Source organism: Podarcis filfolensis, assembly GCF_964270895.1.
Source record: "Podarcis filfolensis genome assembly, chromosome: 4".
In the NCBI taxonomy this organism is placed as follows: domain Eukaryota; kingdom Metazoa; phylum Chordata; class Lepidosauria; order Squamata; family Lacertidae; genus Podarcis; species Podarcis filfolensis.
This window is the reverse complement of record NC_139607.1, coordinates 72006038-72028722: the sequence shown is the minus strand read 5'-3', so window position 1 is coordinate 72028722 and position 22685 is coordinate 72006038. Positions and strand designations below refer to the sequence as shown.

Here is a 22685-nt window from a genome sequence, read left to right as displayed (position 1 = left end):
ACAATTCAAGATTAAGCAGAATTGCCACGCTTAGCCAATTCTCTTTTCATGCATACACAATGGATTCTACCAGCTTATTCTTTTAAGTGTTCCGGAACGAGTTTCAGCTGCATAAGTAGCAAATACTTGTTCTATACCAGAGCTTTCCAAACTGTGTGTTGGCTGCAATGTGTAAGTGTGCCACACGAAGGAATTAGTTTAACCTCCGGTTTGATAGTAAAACTGAATTACTGTGTCACCAAATGATGCAAAACTGAATTACTGAGTCGCGAAATGATGCATGTCTAAAAAACGTGTCACCAACATGAACCGTTTGGAAAGCTCAGTTCTATACAGTGGTACCTTGGGTTACAGATGCTTCAGGTTGCAGATGCTTCAGGTTACAGACTCCACTAACCCAGAAATAGTACCTCAGGTTAAGAACTTTGCTTCAGGATGAGAACAAAAATCGTGCGGCATTGGCAGTGGGAGGCCCCATTAGCTAAAGTGGTACCTCAGGTTAAGAACAGTTTCAGGTTAAGAACAGACCTCCAGAACGAATTAAGTTCTTTACCCGAGGTACCACTGTATAGCAAAATTTAGGCACAGGCCTTTTAAATTTAGCTAGGCCATAGGCTCAAAAGAAAATGGAATCATCCAAACCATACCCTCTAACTTTTACTAACCAAAATCTGGGACCCCTCCACCAATCCGTGGCTGCATGCCTGCCACCTCCCTTGCCTGCCCAGGCTGCCTCAGCCCTCTGCCATCACTGCCATACCTCCACCTGCACTGCTCATCCTCACTGCCCTCTCCCTCTGCTCACCCTCCCCACCTGTGCCACTCAAAAATGACCCTAAAAGAGAGCAAAAACAGCAGAAATAGTGTCTAGCAAGTCCACAAGCTTTTGCAAGCACAAGCCTAGGAGTCCTTGCACTGACGGTTGAGGCCTGTGGAGAGTTGGAATTTGAGCAAGGAGGTTTGGAGGGAGCAATTGTGGTGGAGTTTGGTGGATTTTTGTTTTTGTTTTTAAGGGTTTTCCAATGGTTTCCAGAGGTTTAGATGGTGTTTGCAAGCTTTTTCAATGGTGTTCCCAACAGTGAAACTCCCATTGTTCTAGGTGCATTTCTGTGACAGGGAATTTCATTAGCGTGAGCAGTTTCTGAGCCCTGGGCGCAGTACTGCACCTAAGATTTCAGACTGAAATAGCAGAGGGGAAGGAAAGGAGGACCTTTTTCTGCCTCCCCACTTGCAGCCTCTCTCTGAAGACTGGAGAAGAGACCCTCTTAAGAATACAGTGGTGCCTTACAAGATGAAAATAATCCATTCCGCGAGTCTCTTCGTCTAGCAGTTTTTTCGTCTTGCGAAGCAACCCTATTAGCGGCTTAGCGGATTAGCGCTATTAGCGGTTTAGCGGCTTAGTGGCTATTAAAGGCTTAGCGGCTTAGCGGCTAAAAGGCTATTAGCGGCTTAGCGGCTTAGAAAAAGGGGGGGAGCGAAAAAAAATCGCAAGCAAGCCCATAGGGAAATTCGTCTTGCGAAGCGCATCGAAAAACGGAAAACCCTTTCGTCTAGCGGGTTTTTCGTCTTGCGAGGCATTCGTCTTGCGGGGCACCACTGTATTAGGGGGCTGGACAGGGGAAGGACCAGACCATGTGAAAAATGAACATAATATTTTAGGTGTGGTTCATTCATTTTTCAGCGTTGTATTCTTTTTATAAAAAAATCTGCACCTAGACTTTCCGTTTTTGCACCCATAACCTGGGTTTAAGGTGCCATTTAGCTCCTAGCTTTCATATCTCAGTTTCTGTTTCCCAATATAAGCAATTTCAATTAAACGTGCAGTGCCTTGGAATGAAACCCCCAGGAAGATGGGGAGTTGCCTGTATAAGCATAGCTATCATCTTCTCCTTACGTCACAAGTGAGCATAAAACTCAATTGCTGTTCTGAATTTATTGGAGGAAGGTTGGTGTGTGTTAACAAATAATAACATTCCTGCCCTAAGGAATCATGGTGCATTCTAATAGCCACTTGTGTGTGCAAGTTTGTCTCTCAGTCCAAACACAAGTCTCTTTTTCCATGTTGTGTATTTTAGGGATTTCTCTTTCTCTCTTTAAAATATATTATCATTTTGGTAGGGCTTCTGGGGCCAACACTACGTGCTGAAGTGGGAGATACACTTGTCATTCATTTTAAGAACCTGGCTAATAAACCACTGAGTATTCACCCACAAGGCATAGCGTACAGCAAGCATTCAGAAGGTAAGTGCTGGTAACGTGACTGTGTTGTCAGATATCCGGGTGACGATCCTTTCATATTCCTGGCTTCGTCAGCCATCAGGACCAGCCAACCAGAGCTCCCATTAGTGGAAATATGTCTGTAATGGAAAACTTAAAGGACACACCAGTCAGGAAGCTAGACGAGAACGTTGTTATTTCTTTTAAACAAGAGCAAATCCGTAACAAGAAACTTCAGCCTGTCCACTCAGATATAATGAAGTCAAATGCCACCTAGTGACTAAACTATATAACAACATCAGAAAAGCTAAGGTCCGCCTCAGATTTTGATCAGATCCCCAGCTCTTAGAAGGAAAAGGAAAAGTGGATATACTTTAACCTGGCTTAGGGGTAAACTGCAAGTGCAAAAATTTCAACATTTTAAACAATGAGATATATTTTGTTGGGCTTCATGAGGAATGTTAGATCTGTGCCCTCCTGTATTTTGTACTAGGCATCAGCCAGTGACAGACACAAGTTGTTGTTTGAATTGCAAGGGATAATGATACCAAATTGGTGTACCTGACCCCCAGAAATATATTGTCATGCCTTTGATATTTAAATAGCGGCATATTAAATAGAACTAATTCTTCTAGAATGAGCTGAGAAGGAATATCCATATGCCATTTGCATAAGTAAATGGAAATATGTTCTTCCAAGTAATTTCTGCAAAAGAGCCTTTGATATACAATGGTAGAGGAGAATGGTAAACTGAAACAAGCTGGCAAGTTTCAGTTTGCACAGCAATAGCAAATAGTGCCAGGCCCCTGCAGAGCTTGTCCCCAAATGACTGGGAAGCACGGGGTGTTCTTGGTATGACAGTCAAGTCCAGCAGGCCTCTGGCACCCCTCCCTTCCAGCTGGCTTAGCCCTCCAAGGCCCAGGGCAAGTGTACCCAGCTGCACCTCCCCCACCCCCACCGTGTGTGCACAGGCCTATGTAGGGCTATCTGGGAATAAGTACCTGTTCTCCTGTTCCATATGTGCATGTACAGTCCCCAGGCAGGGCTGTATAAGAAAGGTGGATAAATTGGAGGAACCTGTGACCCTCCAGATTTTATTGGACTGCAACTCCCATTACTCCCAGCTCGCATGGTCCATGGGCAGGGAGTGATGGAAATTATAGTTTAACAGCATCTGAAAAGACACAGGTTCTCCATGCCTGGTATAAAGAGGACATTACTCAGCATGTATATGGATAGGTGGGTGCATGTGCATTTATTTATTCATTGCTTCATAAGGGCACTTCATAATACATGGTGAATTCTTGCTTCCCTGCCACTGAAGGTTCCTCATATTCCGACAAGACATTGCCTATTGAAAAACTGGATGATGCGGTGCCTCCTGGAAAAAGTTATAAATACGTGTGGAAGGCCACTGCAGGAACTGGACCACGGGAGGCTGATCCTCCTTGCCTCACCTATGCCTACTACTCACATGAAAACATGGTGCAAGACTTCAATTCTGGCCTTATCGGTGCCTTGCTGATATGTAAAAACGGTAATAAAACATTTAGGTTGAAGAAACCAGCAAGTGTTTGTTGGGGATTATCTGTAATGTCCCTTCTTCCCACACATGCATTCCTGTTTATCATCTGCCTCAGCTCCTTGGCCTTTGACAAACTAGGCCCTTTTGACAGGAATAATTTCTCTTCTAGCAGGCCCAACTCTTCAAGACTCAGCCCTGTCCCCTCATACTTTGGTCTGGCTGAGGTGTCCTCAGCCCCATAGAGTTGGTGCCTATAGTGGGAGAGAAACCCTAGAGAGCTGCTGTCAATCAGTGTCAACAGTAATGAACTTGATGGGCAGCTTCCTAGGGGTCCTTCATTATCTATGTCTTATTTGATAAAACACTTTGCCTCACCCCACCCCACCCCCGATGTCTGTGACAGCCTCTTCTTCTTCTAGGAAGCCTGCATGAAAATGGAACACAGAAATTTTTTGACAGGGAATATGTGCTGACGTTTGCTGTGTTTGATGAAAGCAAAAGCTGGCAAAAAGGATCTTCCCTCATGTACACCATTAATGGCTACGCTAATGGAACACTGCCAGGTACTGTATATCCTGTTAACCTAGATGGATTTGCTTGACTGACTGCCATTATGGTACAGTGATTTTGATACAAAAGTTTCCAACTGCTGTTCTTTTGCATTTCAGATGTACAAGCCTGTGCTTACCATCGCATTAGTTGGCATTTGATAGGGATGAGTTCTGCACCTGAGATCTTCTCGGTCCATTTCAATGGGCAAACCTTGGAGCAAAACCACTATAAAATGTCAACGATCAACCTTGTCGCAGGAGCATCAGCAACAGCAAATATGTCTGTGAGCAAGACAGGAAAGTGGCTTATATCGTCCCTTGTTGAAAAGCATCTGCAAGGCAAGGAGATCTTTCTTCAGCAGCCATTGGTGCAACTGCAGCCTTCATTACCTTCTCTCATATAGCAGTTGTACAAAACATGCAAAATCATCTTAACTATGGTAGCACTTGTGGTGATGGGGCGGGGGGGGGGGGCTAGGAAAACAATCTGGCATAAATTAGAACTGTGGTTTGCATACGTTGACTACAGAATAACAAGACACCTGCAACTACAATTGTATTTTGTGAGCGAGGGGTAGTGGCAGTGTGCTCAAAGCATGAAGTGTCCTTTGTCCACAATTGGCCCACTACTGAAATACAGGGTGTGTCCTTTAAAAGGGGCCCTGTGGATACAGAGTACACATGTTCCATGGGGCCTCTTTTAAAAGACTCACCCTGTACATGCAGTGATTTTCAGTGGCCACCACCATTTGTCCAGATAGTCGTGATTCACTTTAAACCCTTGGATGTGTTGTTAGTTAGGCTGCCTTCTGTTAGTGCAGGGTAACCACTGTATCATATATCCATGGATGCAAGGGCACAAATGGATTCCACATACTGCTGTGTGTTTCAAGATGCATTAACATGGCTTTGTTATTTATACCTTAAGAGAGTAATGAATGGCTCATAGATTCTTTTTGCTGGCTAAAGTGGTGGAGATTTTGATCGCGGCAGGAGACAAATGTACATCTTTCAGAGGTCTCTAGTAAAATACATATATAATAAAATCTTTAACTTCCACCTGGTTTGGCTGAAGGGAAACAAGAAAATCCCTTGGGCATGCACATTCATTTACAACTAACAGTAATGATCTGTCTTTCCAGCTGGAATGCATGGTTACCTCAACATAGAAGACTGTGGAAATCCAGACACTTTAACGAGACAATTATCCTATAAAGAATTACGGATGATTAAGGACTGGGACTTTTACATCGCTGCTGAAGAAGTAATCTGGGATTATGCTCCGGAAATTCCTGACAGTGTTGATAGGTAACATGATAGAATATGTTGGTTGAGGGGTGTGTATAGACTGGATAAGGTTCTCAATTCTTAGTCTCCATCCACACTAAACATTTAAAATAGTCTCACACCACTTTAAACAATCCTGGCTTCTCTCAAAGAATACTCTGAATTGATCCCCTGAAATTAAGGAACATGAGCAGTTTATTCTGTCCTCCTTATGTTTCACTGACTGTTAATTGCTGCATTGTGCCTGAGCTTTCACGGGATATAAAAGCCATTTCCAGAAATATAGCAGAATATACAGCAAGTTCAGCACTCATGTTGGTGTTATTTGCAAAAAGATTTATTTCTGGAAGTAATACCGAAATGGTGCTACCATATATCCAGAGGTGGTTTTTATGCTATTTGAAAGCTCAAATATAATGTGAAAATAGCAGTTTGGTAACATGTGCAGAAGAACCCTTTCATTACTCTACTTATTCCTGCCTTTTGACTGGGGTTTAGGTGGGTTGCTACAATGCATATAATCATTTGTGTTAATGTAGATTTTTCTAAATAAACATTTCCACCCACATAGATGTACTCTCAAAAGAAATAGATGCCTATCTCCCCATTTATAGATCTTCTTTCTTTTCCCAATTTTAAAGGAAATATAAAACTCAGTATCTGGAAGCATTTTCCAATCACATTGGCAAGAAGTATAAAAAGGCCATATTCAGACGATATAAAGATGCCAGCTTCACCAAACGCGTAGACAATACAAGGGCCAAACAACATGGAATTCTGGGGCCTCTTATCAGCGCTGAGGTCAGAGATAACATAAAGGTAAGTAAGTTATCTCCCGCTTGGACTACTGCAACGCACTCTACGTAGGGGCTACCTTTGAAGGTGACCCGGAAACTGCAATTAATCCAGAATGCGGCAGCTAGACTGGTGACTGGGAGTGGCCGCCGGGACCACATAACACCGGTTCTGAGAGATCTGCATTGGCTCCCAGTACGTTTCCGAGCACAATTCAAAGTGTTGGTGCTGACCTTTAAAGCCCTAAACGGCCTCGGCCCTGTATACCTGAAGGAGCGTCTCCACCCCCATCATTCAGCCCGGACACTGAGATCCAGCATCGAGGGCCTTCTGGCGGTTCCCTCATTGCGAGAAGTAAGGTTACAGGGAATCAGGCAGAGGGCCTTCTTGGTAGTGGCGCCTGCCCTGTGGAACTCCCTCCCAGCAGATGTCAAAGCAATAAACAACTATTTTACTTTTAAAAGACAACTGAAGGCAGCCCTCTTTAGGGAAGTTTTTAATGTTTGATGCTGTACTGTTTTTAATATTCAGTTGGAAGCCGCCCAGAGTGGCTGGGAAACCCAGCCAGATGGACGGGGTATAAATAATAAATTATTATTATTATTATTATTATTATTATTATTATTATTACTGAGCAACAGGTATAAGGACAGAATCTAAAATTTCATTTTATTTAATTCATGCATAGGACTTACGCTATATGCATTTTGACTATCCAAAATTTAACATTTATCTGTATTTATATTGAGTTGGGTCCAACCGAAGCTAATTGTACTCGGGTCCTGTTGAAATCTATGGGTCTTAACTTAGTCATGACCAACTTTTCACAATGATTTCGGTGAAGCTTAAGTGCCACTAATTTAGGCTGGACCCAACCCACTGTCTCTCCTATGCAATGCTGTGTTGATGACAACCCTATGCATAAAACATGTTCCTCCGTGAGTCTTATTAGCCAAATACTTTATCCTGCACATACAGTTGCTTCTAGAAATTATTTATTAGTTGCATTCCTCCAATTGGTTTTATGGTTATCCTGTACATCCCTCTGGGTACAGTTAGTAGAAGAGTACCTTTTTATTTTTTTTAAAAAAAACCTATTATTATTATTGCTTCAACTTCTACTACTATTATTGCAAACGTCTTGTATAAAGCATTATTGCCATACTGAGCACATATTCTCCATCTACATTTTAAACAGATTGTATTCAAAAACATGGCCAGCCGACCCTACAGTATTTATGTGCATGGAGTTACCCTTTCAAAGGATGCTGAAGGAGTTGTTTATCCCTCTGGTGCCAAAGGTTGGTTATTCATTACTTCTGCCTAGATTTCCTCCTATTTTTCTTATGGTGGCCAACACACACACACACACACACACACACACACACGAATGAAATAGCTTCCCTAGCAGTTCAGTCGATAGAGGTGTTCCTGTTGTCATTTTCAAAAAGTTTAATTTTTTTTTAAGGTCATTCCTTTTTAAAGGGCTTCAAAGTTAACTGTAAAGTCAGTAGCATCCAAGGTAAAGGTAAAGGGACCCCTGACCATTAGGTCCAGTTGCGGACGACTCTGGGGTTGCGGCGCTCATCTCACTTTACTGGCCGAGGGAGCCGGCGTACAGCTTGCGGGTCATGTGGCCAGCATGACTAAGCCGCTTCTGGTGAACCAGAGCAGCGCACGGAAACGCAGTTTACCTTCCCGCCGGAGCGGTACCTATTTATCTACTTGCACTTTGACATGCTTTTGAACTGCTAGGTTGGCAGGAGCAGGGACCGAACAACAGGAACTCACCCCGTCGTGGGGAATCGAACCGCCGACCTTCTGATCGGCAAGCCCTAGGCTCTGTGGTTTAACCCACAACGCCACCCACATCCAGGGGTACTTCAAATAGGAATGGAAAGCTGAAGAAACTAGCTGGCTAATTAAGGACAGAGCTGGCCCCATCATTACACAGAGGGAAGTGAAGTGGCCACCTCATATGACAGATGCTGGGATGGGGCAGTGGCAGCAACCTCCTGGCCATTCTTCCCTGGCCCCACACCCCTCTGCTATTCTCCTCTGCTAGAGGACAGAACTGTGTATTCTATCTTTTTCTGCTGGAGGCAAAGCGCAAGACCAGCCTCCCTGCCCTCCCCGTTCCATATACAGAAGCAGAAAAAAACGTATTGAGATGCCTCCTATTTCCATGATAAATGGCTGCAGAATTATTGCAACAGAATTAATTTTGCTTCAACTGGACTTCTGAGATACCCTGGATAGCTCTTTTCAGTTATAAGAAGAGAGCTTGTAGGTGTTAAGGGTCGTTGTGCTCAAGAGATCCTGCTTGAAGGCTTCCCATGGGTGTCTGGTTGGCCACTGTGAGAACAGGACGCTAGATGAGATGGGCCATTAGCCAGATCCAGTAGGCTCTTCTTATGGGTGGGGATTCCCTGATTAAGGAAGTGGTGTAAGCACAATAGTCCAATGGGAGAGGCATAGGAGAGAGATCCTGATGGTTTCCACTCTGCTTCTTTCTCCTTCTGCATGTCAGAATAAAAGTCATACAATATGTGAATTCACACCTTACTCCAGAAAAAGAGATGTGTTTCAGGTGTAGCAGGAAAGAGCACAGAACCCGAGTGTCTGAAATGGGTCTGCAGGCAGTGTTTACACACTGTACAGGGTAACTGCCATTTGCTTCTGCTCTTATCACCTTACTCCATTTATGTCCTTATTCCACCCAGAGAACAGCACTGAGGGTAAACTAGTCCAACCAGGGGAAATTTACACATATCGTTGGACTGTACTCGACACAGATGAACCCACAAGCGAAGATCCTCAGTGTCTCACCAGATTTTATCATAGTGCTGTTGATATAACAAGGGATATCGCCTCAGGACTTATTGGACCACTTCTGGTTTGCAAACGCAAGGCACTCGACGTGAAGGGAACACAGGTACTGTCAAGTATTGCAAACTGAGAGAGAAAAGATGGCGGCCATAACGCTGCTGTCTCAAGGTTCTGAGGCAGTATGCCTCCAAGGGCTCATCCACACTTTGCTTGTTCTGTTCCTGGAAAGCCTGGTTCTGAGAGGTTTTCTGCTTGTCCCTGACTTTCTAGGCAAGGGTGTGAGTGGGAAACAGGATTTTGAACCAGATGGTTTTATCCAGCAGGGCTGCTCTTTGGCTCTTGGGGCCAGACAAGTTGTGAATGCATATTTTTGTCATGTAAACAGCACCCATGAAGAAGCATGAGCAGCCACAGGACAAAATCCCCTCTCCAAACTACTATTTGCATTTCAAAGAAGTCTCATGCAAAATGCCTGGACGAAAACATTTTTGCCTGGCATTGGAACGAATGTTTTGGTGCCACATTACCTCCTATGGACCCGGGTATTAGATATATGGATTGCCATAGATCAGAAGACTCCTTCATTGCCACCAGCCTTATTTCATATGGTGGAGGAATCCAGCGGAAGGTCTCAGATGATGACTGTAGTGCTTGGGCAGAGTCAGTGTAATACTTTTTTTATAGATAAGCAGCAACCCTTGGATTGTGCCTGGAAAAAGATTGGTTGGTAGCCAGTGTGGTTCTTTAAATACTAGCAAGATGCATCCTGCATAACCAGATCCATTTGGCACAAAACGTAGCCCAGTGGCCTTCTTACTAGCAGAGGTTTCAAAGGTTATAAGGGCATGGATAACAGTGGCCAGGCTGCCTAGAAAGGTGCCGTAACCTGAGCTAATGAAAGGCACTTTATGCCATAGAAACCACTGAATCCAGCAGAACTCTCAAACAATGAACCTAGATCTTCAAGAGGAATTTGACCCTATTCAGACCAGGTTGAACCCTACCTCCCTGGTCGGATGAACAATTTATCTGGAATGAGTTTTAGTTTATTTGTGCTCTACCACTCCATTACTGAACCCAAATACTGGTTTCATTGAATCTGAGCAATAGTCAAAGTAGGGCTGAGTGTCTTCTAGCGAAGGGGAGAAATTGATTAGGTTTGCATTTTAATGGGAAACTATCAAGTTTGCCCTTCCTGAATCAATATATGAAATGAAACACAGCTCTTCTTGAAAATTTGCACTTCTTCAAATTATGCCATGCAGCTCTCCAGCCAAAAAAGGGGGTACAAAAATGTATATATTAGTGAAAACAATGCTAAAATGCATTCTGTTACACTTGGAAAAATACTTATGCTAGGCTAAATTGCATACAAATGTGCATATTAGGAGAAATATGCACAAAATGCCTATGAATTTTCATGCAAATATATGCAGAAATGGGACAAACCAAACTAAAGATCGGAAAGGTGAGAAACTGAGAGAAATAAAAATTGACTGATTGATTCATCTCTTATATTATGAATATACACTGATAACATTTGCCTCTCTGAATGACTTGACTAAGCAACTTAATGTAGATATTAAATAGTACAGGAGACCATGCCACTGGACCGATCATCCAGGTAGGAAAGGAATCACCATAATTGTCTAGAATTCCTAGACAGCCTGTCCAGGTTTGAGATTCAATGTTTTATAAGTCAGAATGGAGTGCAGAGGGCTCTGGTATGCGATCAGAAATGATGGCATGTCTTAATGCTTTCCAGAATAAGGCTGACGACGAGCAGCAATCACTCTTTGCCGTCTTTGATGAAAACAAGAGCTGGTATTTGGAGGACAATATCAAGAGATTCTGCAGCAATCCCTCCACTGTTAAGAGAGATGACCCCAGATTTTACAAGTCCAATGTCATGCACAGTGAGTAGAAACCTCACCCAGCATTTCACTAAGCATGTGAGAGCTCCACTTCAGTAGTGTGAAATAAAATTATGTGGGTGTTTTTTTGTTTTGTTTTTAATGGAAGAATAGCATGCTGTTTCCATAATGCTTGACTGCTTGATGGCATTCACTACACTACACCAATTCAATGCTACAAGTTACATAGAAATAAAGTGATAGACTAAGGCGGCAAAATTCAACATTGTACCACTTGAGAAGAGGGATCATATTGTTTTGAGCTTGTCATCGGATTGCTTTGATCAAATATCTGGGGCAGGGCCAGCCCGGGACTTTCTGCCACAATCTGCAGCCTCTGTCACATGCAGTTCTATTTTTAAAAACTATGTTAATTATAAATGTTTACACTACAAATGAGCCATCATATTTTTGAATGCTCGCCCTGTGTAAAAAAAAAGCTCCCTGCATGAAGTAACTTAGCCCAAGTTAATGTAATCTTCCCCTTGATGAGTTAGTTATTAGATGCAGGGAGCTTTTTTATGCCTGAGAACATTAAACAAAATACAATTAAATGATAAGATCTTCCCATGCAGTCAAAAGTGGTAGAGCCCAAATTTCTGCTATGTCATCATGTGTAACATGTAGAACAGTTCCTACAGGTGTCTGTTTCATTCCTGTTATAATGTCCATCTGATCTGGAAATTTGATATACTCCTGGTAAAGTTATATATTCTTTGTTATATTGTTGTTGTCGTTTTTATTTTAGCTATCAATGGCTATGCATCTGATAGAACAGATATCCTTGGATTTTGTCAGGCTAATATTATTAAATGGCACCTCACCAGTGTTGGCACACAGGATGAGATAGTGCCGGTGCATCTTTCTGGCCATACTTTCCTGAACAGAGGAAAACATCAAGATATCTTACATCTTTTCCCAATGAGTGGTGAATCGGCTACAGTGACCATGGACAACGTCGGTTAGTAGCAACCTGTAAATCCTGTTCTTATAGTGGCCAATCAGATGCCCATGGGAGACTCGTAAACAGAAGCTGAGCACAGCAGCACTCTCCCCGCCTGCTGTTTCCAGGAATTCGTATTATTCAGATTGTTTCCCTTTTCTTTAGAGTGATAGTCTCCTTTCCCCAAGAGTGGCATTCTCCCTGACATTAGTGAAGCTATTGGGAGTGAAACAAAACCACAAAATCCCCCAAAGGCCTCATCCACCCACCTTTCTGCCTCTCTCAGATTTTCCAGGTCAGCCACCTTGGCCTCAAAGGAACAAAATTGTTCCCAGAGAGCCAGGAGCTCATTGGACCAAGGACACTTCCACCCCTGCTGGCTTTCTACCTACCTAACTGTTTTGTAGTTTACTGAGTTACTTTATTAGAAACTTACATTTTGTTTGGGTCAAGGAGACGAGGGGCAGCGTGGTGTGCCCTGGGTTTCTCACTTTGCTGCTGAACTCGCTTAGCTGTTGTAACACAAAGCCTTGATACTTTATTAGATGGGCCTCTCTGTAGCTCAGGACTTGTAGTTCAACAAAATTTGGAGGTCCACAGGTTCCTCATCCCTGTCTTGGTGGGAGACAACATATTGCAAAAAATAAAATAAAATTATTTGTAATAGAGTTCTCTGGTTCTGCAATATTGTAATGAGATTAAAGTTTGGTGTGAATCCTTTACCACCATTTGTGAGCCACAGAATTTACATTCAGGTGTCTGAGAAAGGCAAACTGTAACTGTACACGTAGTATGAATAATGCACATTATTCTGAATTTGCAGGAACCTGGCTTTTATCATCATGGGGTTCCCATGAGATGAGCAATGGAATGAGACTTCGGTTTAGAGATGCCACTTGTGATGATGTTGATTACACAGAAAGTTATGATGACGCTTCAGATTATGCACTGGTCACATTTTCATCTGAGAAAAGTGACGCAGCAGCACTAAAGGAGGAGAAAGCGGACAGAAGCACGATAAATGAAAATGTCCTTGATAACTATGATGATCAAACTGAAGATGACTTAGAACAAGATATGTATGCTTCGATGCTTGGACTTCGATCACGTCGTAATGGATCGATTGCTGAAGAAGAAGAAAAGCTGAATATCACTGCTCTTGCCATACAAGAAGAAATTGACAGCACCCGCAATAAGACTGATGGTAATGTAACTGTGAACTCACATCTGGTGTTCACAAATAACAGTGATACTTCACATGGTGATAAAGTGTTGGAAAGTCCAAGCAGTGCTTTGAATACAGCTGCACTTGACTCCCTCCATCCTAATTACACATCTATGGCAAACGATACTTTGATTTCAGATATTGCTGCAGTGGTTAGAAACTGGTCCTCTGAACAAGGCAAAAGTAACCGTACTTCGCGTGGTGATGACGTGCTGAAAAGTCCAAGGACTGCTCCAAATACAGCTGCACTTGACTCTCTCCATCCTAATTACACATCTTTGGCAAACGATACTTTGATTTCAGATATTGCTGCAGTGGTTAGAAACTGGTCCTCTGAACAAGGCAAAAGTAACCGTACTTCGCGTGGTGATGACGTGCTGAAAAGTCCAAGGACTGCTCCGAATACAGCTGCACTTGACTCTCTCCATCCTAATTACACGTCTTTGGCAAACGATACTTTGATTTCAGATATTGCTGCAGTGGTTAGAAACCTGTCATCTGAACAAGAAAAAAGTAACCCTACTTCGCATGGACCTTCTACAGAGAAGGAGCAAGAAGATAACGAAGGTGAAAAGGATACACGGCATGAAAAGAGGGAAAGGCAAGGTCTAACAGAGGCAATATTATTTGCCCTTAAAGAGATGCATGCCCTGCTGTTTCATGTACAACAAAAAAGAAATCTTTCTGCTTTAGACAACACCACTTCAGAAACTCCATTTCTTCCCATTCCCAGTGCAGAAACTGCTTCCAGCTTAGATACTAGTCACCTTTCACATTATCTTTATGATTATGAGGATGAAGAGGAAGCAAATACTGAGTTTTCCATGCTTTCAACAAATTTACCTTTGGCTGTAGCAGAGACAGTGGAAAACAATGGTTCTGAACAAGAGTTGTTGGAAGATCAACAATATGATGATTTGACTTCTGATGGTATGTTAGACAGCTTTGCTTCTACTCCCATCCCAAAGCCCACAGAGAATTTGAAGGATTCACCTCAGCAAAGGCCAAAGTGTCCTCCCAAAAAGACGGCTTCTGAATGGAATATTGTTTCTGAGAAGGTGATTTATGATACAGAAGCAGATCTCACCAAACCTGTTGACAATAAACTACAGAACAGCTCCAGAAATGTCACCTTGTATCCAGAAAATACCATGTTCCCTAGCAAGAGAAAGCAGGAGACATACAAAGCTGGCTCCCAGCTTGACTTAGGCCAACTAGAAATGAATAACAATAACAAGCAGGAAGCCCTGAATGAAAAGAGAAAGGAGAATTGTACCGTCAGTACACCCGGAACTTTCCAGAAGGCTCGGCGAAAGAAAAGGAAGCCAAGAGTCTTAGCACCGAGAACTTCCAAACCTCTAATGTCACCTAGAGGATTTGGCAGCAACCAAGCCTCCATTGAACGCAACCAGACCATGCTGCCAAATGAGGTGTATGATACTTTGACACCAAAAGAGGACAAACCAGAGGTCAAATTAGGTTTTATAGGCGACGATGGGGAATATATGGAATATGACATAGACAGCACAGTCTATGACGACAGCCTCAGTGGTTCTTATGAATATGAGACAGTACACTATCACAACCCGTATATAAGAGACCCCCGACTTGACAGTTATACAGCACGTAACCCAGATGACATAGCCAAGCGTTACCTCCGGACTATGAACAATGCAAACATAAGGAGATACTACATTGCAACCGAAGAGGTTCTCTGGGATTATGCGGGACCAAGAAAAAGGTTTGGATGAATTATTTCTCTCTGACCCAATTCCATCTTGCTGGCTTTAGTGCGACGCGCTAAGCAGTGCAATCCTATACATGTCTACTCAGATGCAAATCCCCCCTTGGTAATTGTGTTTAGATTTGCAGCTTAATACCTTTTAGAATACGTCAGTCTTTATTAGTCGGCTGTTTCCATTTATAATAAATAAATAAATAAATAAATAAATAAATAAATAAATAAGGCCATTTGTTTCTGGGCAAATGGTTGTCCAAAGTGGCTTACAATATAAAGCAACACATGATGAAAAGAGCAAAAAATAATATAACCGTAAAGCAACAACTCATCAACAGTCCACGCACACTCCATCAGGACTGATCGATTTTGGGTACTTCTTGATCATCAGAATCAGGTGGTTAAGCCCACAAATCTAGGAAACTATTCTTTTTTAATTTATTCATTAGGGGATAATGGGTTGTACCACTTTGTCATGCGTAGAGTTCCGCTCATGCAAGGGGACTTCCCCTTCTTGCTCCCTATATGTCCTCAAAATCTGTTCAGGATGGTCCTTCAACCCTCTAGAGCAGATTTTGAGGGTGCATGAGGGGCTGCAGGGAGAGGAGGGGAAAGATTCATTGCACAAGCAGAAGTATGTTGCAGAAGCAGAACAGCAGCACTGGGCACAATCCAGTCTCTTTATTTTCTTTCTTTAAAGCACAAGATACGTCTGTGGGGCTGTTTCAGGAAGTAGACTGAGCGCCTCTAAGCAGACGAGCAAATGCAACCATGTTTGCTTAGTTATATTAAATCAGTTAATGTTTAATATTTTTATCCCTCTCTGCTGTTTATAGAACATTTCACCTCCAAAATGTACAATGCAGTTAAAAACAAAAACGTCATGTCACTTAGGAAAAATGTTCATGTAAGCCACGCTATCTTAAAAAAAAAAGCAATCAAGTTAAAAACAGCAGCAGTACTCATTCAAAGAAACATGATTTTTAGTTTCTGCCTACAACGGCAACAAAGAAGGAGTTGGGTAAATCTCATCCTCTCTATACAGAAGGGCCCTGTGAGCTACAATTCTCAAAGTTCCCTAGGAATAGGAATTGACTGTTAAATCAATCTGACAATTATAGCTCTGTGAGAGGAATATGTTCACCTAACAATGCTCAGCATTCTTAACAAACTACAGTTCCCATGATTCTTTGGGGGAAGCCATGACTGTTTAAAGTGGTGTGATAGAGCTTTAAATGTCCTGAGCAGATTGGGCCAGAGTCACAGAGGCGATATAGATGCACTTTTGCTTTGGTTCTACAGTAGCTTCACCATTTCTCAGTCTCCAAGTGCTTACTGATATTAAAAATTTACCCTCAAAAAAGTTATTGTTTATTTACAGTCTTTTTATCTCAATCCTTCCATATCCTCAGTACAGTGAAAAGTGTCTCAGCCAGGACAGGGTACAAAAAAGTGATTTTCCGAAGTTATCAAGACGATACTTTTAGGACCCCTGAAGCTGGAGGGGAATATGAGGAACACCTTGGCATCCTGGGTCCTGTCATTAGAGCTGAGGTGGATGATGTCATCCAAGTAAGTTCATGTTCCCAGTCTTTGAATAATTGAGGGCATTCCCCCCCTTTTTTAATAACTTCAAAATAAAAAAATGGATTTCATTTTGGTTAGGGTGTGTTAAAATAAATAAATAAATTCCCTAAAAGACCATGTGTCTTCTTGTGGCTGAGTTCAGGAATGGGCATTACTAATGAAAATAGAAGCATAAATATATACAGTGGTACCTCGGGTTAAGTACTTAATTCGTTCCAGAGGTCCGTTCTTAACCTGAAACTGTTCTTAACCTGAAGCACCACTTTAGCTAATGAGGCCTCCTGCTGCTGCTGCTGCACAATTTCTGTTCTCATCCTGAAGCAAAGTTCTTAACTCGAGGTACTATTTCTGGGTTAGCAGAGTCTGTAACCTGAAACGTATGTAACCTGAAGCGTATGTAACCCGAAGTACCACTGTATAACAAATCTGAATCCTTTTGAATGCAGCCTGAACAATACTCGCCAATGTGCTCTGAATGCAACAATATTGCATGAACTTCTTATAGCATGGGGGGGGGATATGTGATATGCCTCCCAGATTTTGTTTGACTTCCATCAGCCCCAGTCAGTATGGCCAGTAGTCAGGGATGAATGGCTTTTGAAGTCCAGCCATATCTGGAGGACCACAGGTTCCTTCTCCCTGCTGTAGTCCATTTACATGCATAACACATAAGGGTTTCTTAGTCTTACTTCTCCTATGAGATTTTCTACTGCAGAAAGCAAAGGTGAAGTGAGTTTCCTTTCCTTCTCATTACCCCCAACTCTTGAAAGTGAAACGTGATTGAAGGAAACTTCCACCGACAGCAATGAAATGCATGCACTACAAACTGACCTGCAACGAAATGCGGCAGTGTAATTTGTATTTTAGATATATGCTGCCATTTTTAAATCAAAACCGATAGCAAAATGATTCAAATCAGCCAGCCATGTCTTCTTTCAGGGTTCCATTCTCTCCGTCCAGTTTTCCATTTTCCTCCAACAGACACTTAGCATTCAGTGGCTACTGAGCATGTCCAGGCCTCATTGGATTGGTGGCTTTTTGGGGGGGGGGTCCCTCCTAGATTCTTTTCTCATTTTTTTTTTAACTTCAGCAAACCTCAAGACTTACCTCCAAGCCTGCTGATATTCTTTGGTGTGGATTTTGACTACATGAGTATCAACGCTTGGAGAACTGAGCTTGTTAAGAATACATAGAGTAGTACGAATTTATGTGTGCCGTACATGGGAGCAGAAATGCATAGCAAGTCTAAATTCCAGGTAGGGCTGTGAATGGCTCCTTTCTGAAATTCTGAAGAGCTGCTGCCAGGTAGTGAAGACAATACTGAGCTAGATGGATCAATGGTCTGACTCTCTACAATGCAGCTTGTATTATTCCTAAACAGCTTGGTTACAGTCAGAAGACAGGTAGCTACAACCATTTATAATTAAACCATTGCATATGCCCAGCTTGTTGATCTGTACAGACAGACAGCTGTGCACAAGAAGTACATCCCAAGACAGATTTTCATTCACAACCTGTCTATAGTTTCAAAGAAATTTTCCCATGGGAGCGGAGTTCTAGATGTGACTTGATGTAGTCTCAAAAATCTGAATGCAGGATAACTCCACAAAGCTTTAAGTTTTTGAAAGGGAGGTTTTCCACTTTCATAACTGCTAATCGCTGTCTGTTCAACCAGGCAGAGGGCCTGCTTGGTAGTGGTGCCCACCCTGTGGAACACCCTCCCATCAGATGTCAAGGAAATACAGTCGTCCCTTGGATCTCGAACGCCTTGGTATTTGGACATTTTGGCTTCTGGATGCCGCAAACCCAGAAGTGAGTGTTCAAGTCTGCAAATGTTCTTTGGAACCCGAACGTCCAGCACGGCTTCCGTGGCTTCTGATTGGCTGCAGGAACTTCCTGCAGCCAATCAGAAGCCACACTTTGATTTCCTAACCTTTTGGAAGTCGAAGGGACTTCCGGAACAGATTCTGTTCGACTTCCAAGGTACGACTGTAAACAACTACCTGACTTTTAGGAGACACCTGAAAGCAACCCTGTTTTGGTAAGTTTTTAATGTTTGATATTTTATTGCTTGATGATGATGATGATGATGATGCTGGGAGCTGCCCATATGGGCAGGATGTAAATAAATTATTATTATTATTATTATTATTATTATTATTATTATTATTATAGATTCACTTTAAAAATCTGGCCTCCAGGCCATATTCTCTCCATGCCCATGGGCTTTATTATGAAAAGTCTTCTGAGGGTAGAAGCTATGATGACCAGTCTCCAAAATGGTTTAAAGAGGATGACGCAATCCTGCCAAATGGCACCTATACTTACGTCTGGCATGTGACCCAACGGTCAGGACCTCCAGAAGGTCAGAGAACATGTCGATCCTGGGCCTACTACTCTGCTGTAAACCCGGTAAGGCAATCTAATACAGAAAGTTTTTGTTTTTGTTTTGAAGCAGTAATACTTCTGTGAAATCCTCTGAGTGAAAAGGGAAATGAATTCTTTCAACAGTAGTGAAGAACATGTTGGCTAATTTGGCTTCCAAATTTGTATGCCTTTTTCCCCCAGATATATCTTGGATTTGACATTCCCTGTGTATTAAATGGGGGTGTGTGGAAATGACCATGTTATAACATTCATGAATTACTAATATGATTTAATTTATTATCTGCCTTTCACAAGCTGGTCCCAGGACAGGTTACAGCAATTTAAAATTCAGGATTTAAACAGTTTAAATTTATTACATATTAATATATCTGCATCAGAATGAAGTGAACTGATGCTTTCAAATAAACTACAAGAGCAGCAATTCATTTACCTGAGAAACTAATTTTGGAACCTCTTTCCTGTCTTGTTTTGTAGGAAAAAGATATTCACTCTGGCTTGATTGGGCCAGTCTTGATCTGTCAAAAAGGAATGCTTGACAAGTATAGCAAGCCAAAGGACATGAGAGAATTTGTTCTGCTTTTTATGGTCTTTGATGAGGAGAAAAGCTGGTACTTCAATAAATATAAAAGAAAGACTCATGCTGAGAGAATTTCCGGAGCAAAAAGGCACCATAAATTTCCTGGTATAGATGTTTTCCTTTGTCTACTATAAGATCCCTAGTGATGACGAATAATAACTATGACTATATTGAAGAAAAATGATAGGGATGTTTTCTGAATGTTAACATTTTACAGACACAAAACACTTGCATGAGATTTTTTTCTCTCTCTGTTGTCACCCATGTTCCTGAAAAGAGTTCAAATATAGTAGATTTACAATCAGAGGTCTCAAATTGTTTTTGCACAACCAGTCCTGCTATTGACTATTCCCTTGCACTAATATCAAACTCATCTGATCTTATTTTGCTTCAAATATTTTCCTGTTTCATTCCAAGGCCCCCCTCTTGATACATGTTAATGTATTCTGTTAATATTTTGTTAACAGAAAAATATAATTAACCTCCATCATAATACGCAAGTCGGTTTTCTCTTTATTCTTCAAACTTAACACTGCATCCTTACTCTCCCTTTCAAATTGAATTATTCTATTTAAATAAAGTTTAACTAGAAAGGCAGAGATATTCCTCAAGGCCATCGTTTATCCCATCAGTGGGCACTAATGAGCAAAAGTTAAAAAGTTTTAAGCCACTTGGATTTGTGCTTATATTTAACTCCTTTCCATTGAAACTGGAAGGGCTTGAGGTATTTAGTGCCGACTGGATTACATCCATTTTAATTTTCCACATCCAACCTGACATTTGTAAAACTAACTTTCGCTAAAGCCCTTGAAAATCGCAGGTGGCAAGGAGCACAGTTCCTGGGTGCATTATTTGAAGGTGATGCCTCCATTGAGAAAACAGGGACCAACTATGTGTTGTAGTTCTGTGATTAGAACTTCCAACGTAATTGTTGTCTTGTAAAACCAGCCAGTTGGCGTGTCCCAGTTTGGATGGTTGTGCCTGTAAATCTTCATTTGCTACTAGCAACTTCAGGTGGTGGTGGTGGGGACTATTAGAGGCTTCTGCAGCTTCAGAGAAAGAGGTGAAACAGGACGTGCCGCCCCTGGTGACAGCAAAAAACAAATTACCCAATGTTGCCACAAGACCATTAGATTTCCAGGTTACTACTGTATTCTATGATGATACTATCTTAATTAAACCACGGAGCTGAAATATTCTTCTATGTCAAGGCTTTGAAGAACTAAGTAGTTATAGAAATTGCAGTTATGCATCTCAACGTTTTTTAAAAAAACAACAACCACAGAAGGATATGTATGCTGTTTCTTAATCTCTGATCACATGTTCTTTTTTGTTCCAGCTATTAATGGGGTTTCATACCACCTTCAGGGGTTGCAGATGTTTAAGGATGAGAAGGTCCACTGGCATTTGATAAACATGGGTGGGCCAAAAGACATTCATGTTGTTAATTTCCACGGTCAGACATTCACAGAACAGGGAAGGGAAGATCATCAGCTTGGTGTCTACCCTCTTCTTCCCGGTAAATATAATCAGATGGATCCGTATATTGTTGTCAGAAAATTAAAATTTTTATCAGAAATCCTAACGTATGCAGTGAAAATATAGCATGAGAATACATAGCCGGCAGTCTAAAGCTGAATACAGTGGTACCTTGGGTTACATACGCTTCAGGCTACAGACTCCGCTAACCCAGAAATAGTACCTCGGGTTAAGAATTTTGCTTCAGGATGAAAACAGAAATGGTGTTCTGGGGGCACGGCAGCAGCAGGAGGCCCCATTAGCTAAAGTGGTGCTTCAGGTTAAGAACAGTTTCAGGTTAAGAACGGACCTCCGGAACAAATTAAGTACTTAACGCGAGGTACCACTGTATCACTTAACCTAGAGCAACCAAAAAAACTAGATGTTTGTGAAAGTTCAGGAATCTGGCACCTGGTGTCTAATTCCTGTTAGTGCAGAATCATAAAAAACAGAGTAGGCTTTGGTTTAATATGATGCTGCTCTACTCATCTTCTGACCACATTTGCAGTTTAGGCATGCTTAACAAAAATGTGCATGCATTTCCTTTCTGCTTTCAAGGTTCATTTGGTACTGTTGAAATGAAACCGTCAGGAGCTGGCACATGGCTTTTAAAAACAGAAGTCGGTGAATATCAGGAAGCAGGAATGCAAGCCTCCTTTACTGTTATAGATACAGGTAACAGAGTTTAACCATATTGAATCTCACAAAACAAGGCACATAAGTGTCTTTGCATGGTTAGGAAGCAGTGTGTGTGCAGTGGGACTTCAAGCTATTGCTAGTAAATTAGCATTGTGTTGTTTCCAATACAGTACTGGTCCAACTGTTAGGATTGTCCTACTTGCGTGTAGGACCCTGGCAGAGACACATGCCTGACTAGCATGTTCTCTCCCTCCTGGTCGATCGTGCGGGAGCTTCAAATGCTTTCTTCAGCCCGAACACCACAGCGACTGATACCAAGAGGCATCAGCACACTTACGATTCTGCAGAGTACTTGCAGTTTGCATAACAGAACTCAGTAGCACAGCATTTTGGCTAATCTACGTTTATTTACATATAATACACTCGGAGCATTCTGACTTAGCTCCTTCCTCTTTCTCATCAGACAGCAAAAAGAGAAAGAACAAAGGACAATAGTCCCACTTCACGGAACACAGTAATATCAAAACATCCTGTCTCCGTCACTTCCCACACTGTGGAATGAAAACACACACCGTCATGTGATAGACAACAATCCCATGACTGCAAACACGGAGCAAGAATCCTAACAACTCAGAGTAGATGCACTGAAATTAATCAAGATGGCTTACTCAGGTCTATTAATTTCAGTGAGTCTATTTTGACGAAAACCTTGTTGGGTGCAACCCATTGTCACTGGGACAGGCCCTGATTGGTGGGTACTGGCAGAGTTTCCAGGGATGCTGGGATCATGTCTGCCATTTTCATGCTTTTTTTTTTTTTTTAAGTCTGGCTGTGTATTTTTTCCTTCCCATCCCAGACTAAGTGCACACAAGATGTAGCAATGCTGTATCTCCATCTCACTCCCAGGTGTAACCTAGGGTATAGGATTGCTCTGCCTACCACCAGAATTTAGG

General features: G+C 42.0%; 1 protein-coding gene across 1 annotated transcript in view; it reads left to right on the top strand.

Moving 5' to 3' along the window:
• The window catches only part of F5 (coagulation factor V), a 40566-nt gene that overhangs the window by 6064 nt on the left and 11817 nt on the right, over positions 1 to 22685 (top strand). Inside the window, exons 3-18 of the mRNA XM_083611366.1 lie at positions 2119 to 2241; positions 3542 to 3754; positions 4162 to 4305; positions 4411 to 4632; positions 5436 to 5601; positions 6222 to 6399; positions 7574 to 7676; positions 9099 to 9310; positions 10970 to 11120; positions 11866 to 12078; positions 12884 to 15026; positions 16436 to 16595; positions 18786 to 19022; positions 19473 to 19680; positions 20915 to 21094; positions 21652 to 21768. Of these exons, the coding sequence (XP_083467492.1) occupies positions 2119 to 2241; positions 3542 to 3754; positions 4162 to 4305; positions 4411 to 4632; positions 5436 to 5601; positions 6222 to 6399; positions 7574 to 7676; positions 9099 to 9310; positions 10970 to 11120; positions 11866 to 12078; positions 12884 to 15026; positions 16436 to 16595; positions 18786 to 19022; positions 19473 to 19680; positions 20915 to 21094; positions 21652 to 21768 (4770 nt within the window). The remainder of the gene's footprint in view (positions 1 to 2118; positions 2242 to 3541; positions 3755 to 4161; positions 4306 to 4410; positions 4633 to 5435; positions 5602 to 6221; positions 6400 to 7573; positions 7677 to 9098; positions 9311 to 10969; positions 11121 to 11865; positions 12079 to 12883; positions 15027 to 16435; positions 16596 to 18785; positions 19023 to 19472; positions 19681 to 20914; positions 21095 to 21651; positions 21769 to 22685) is intronic.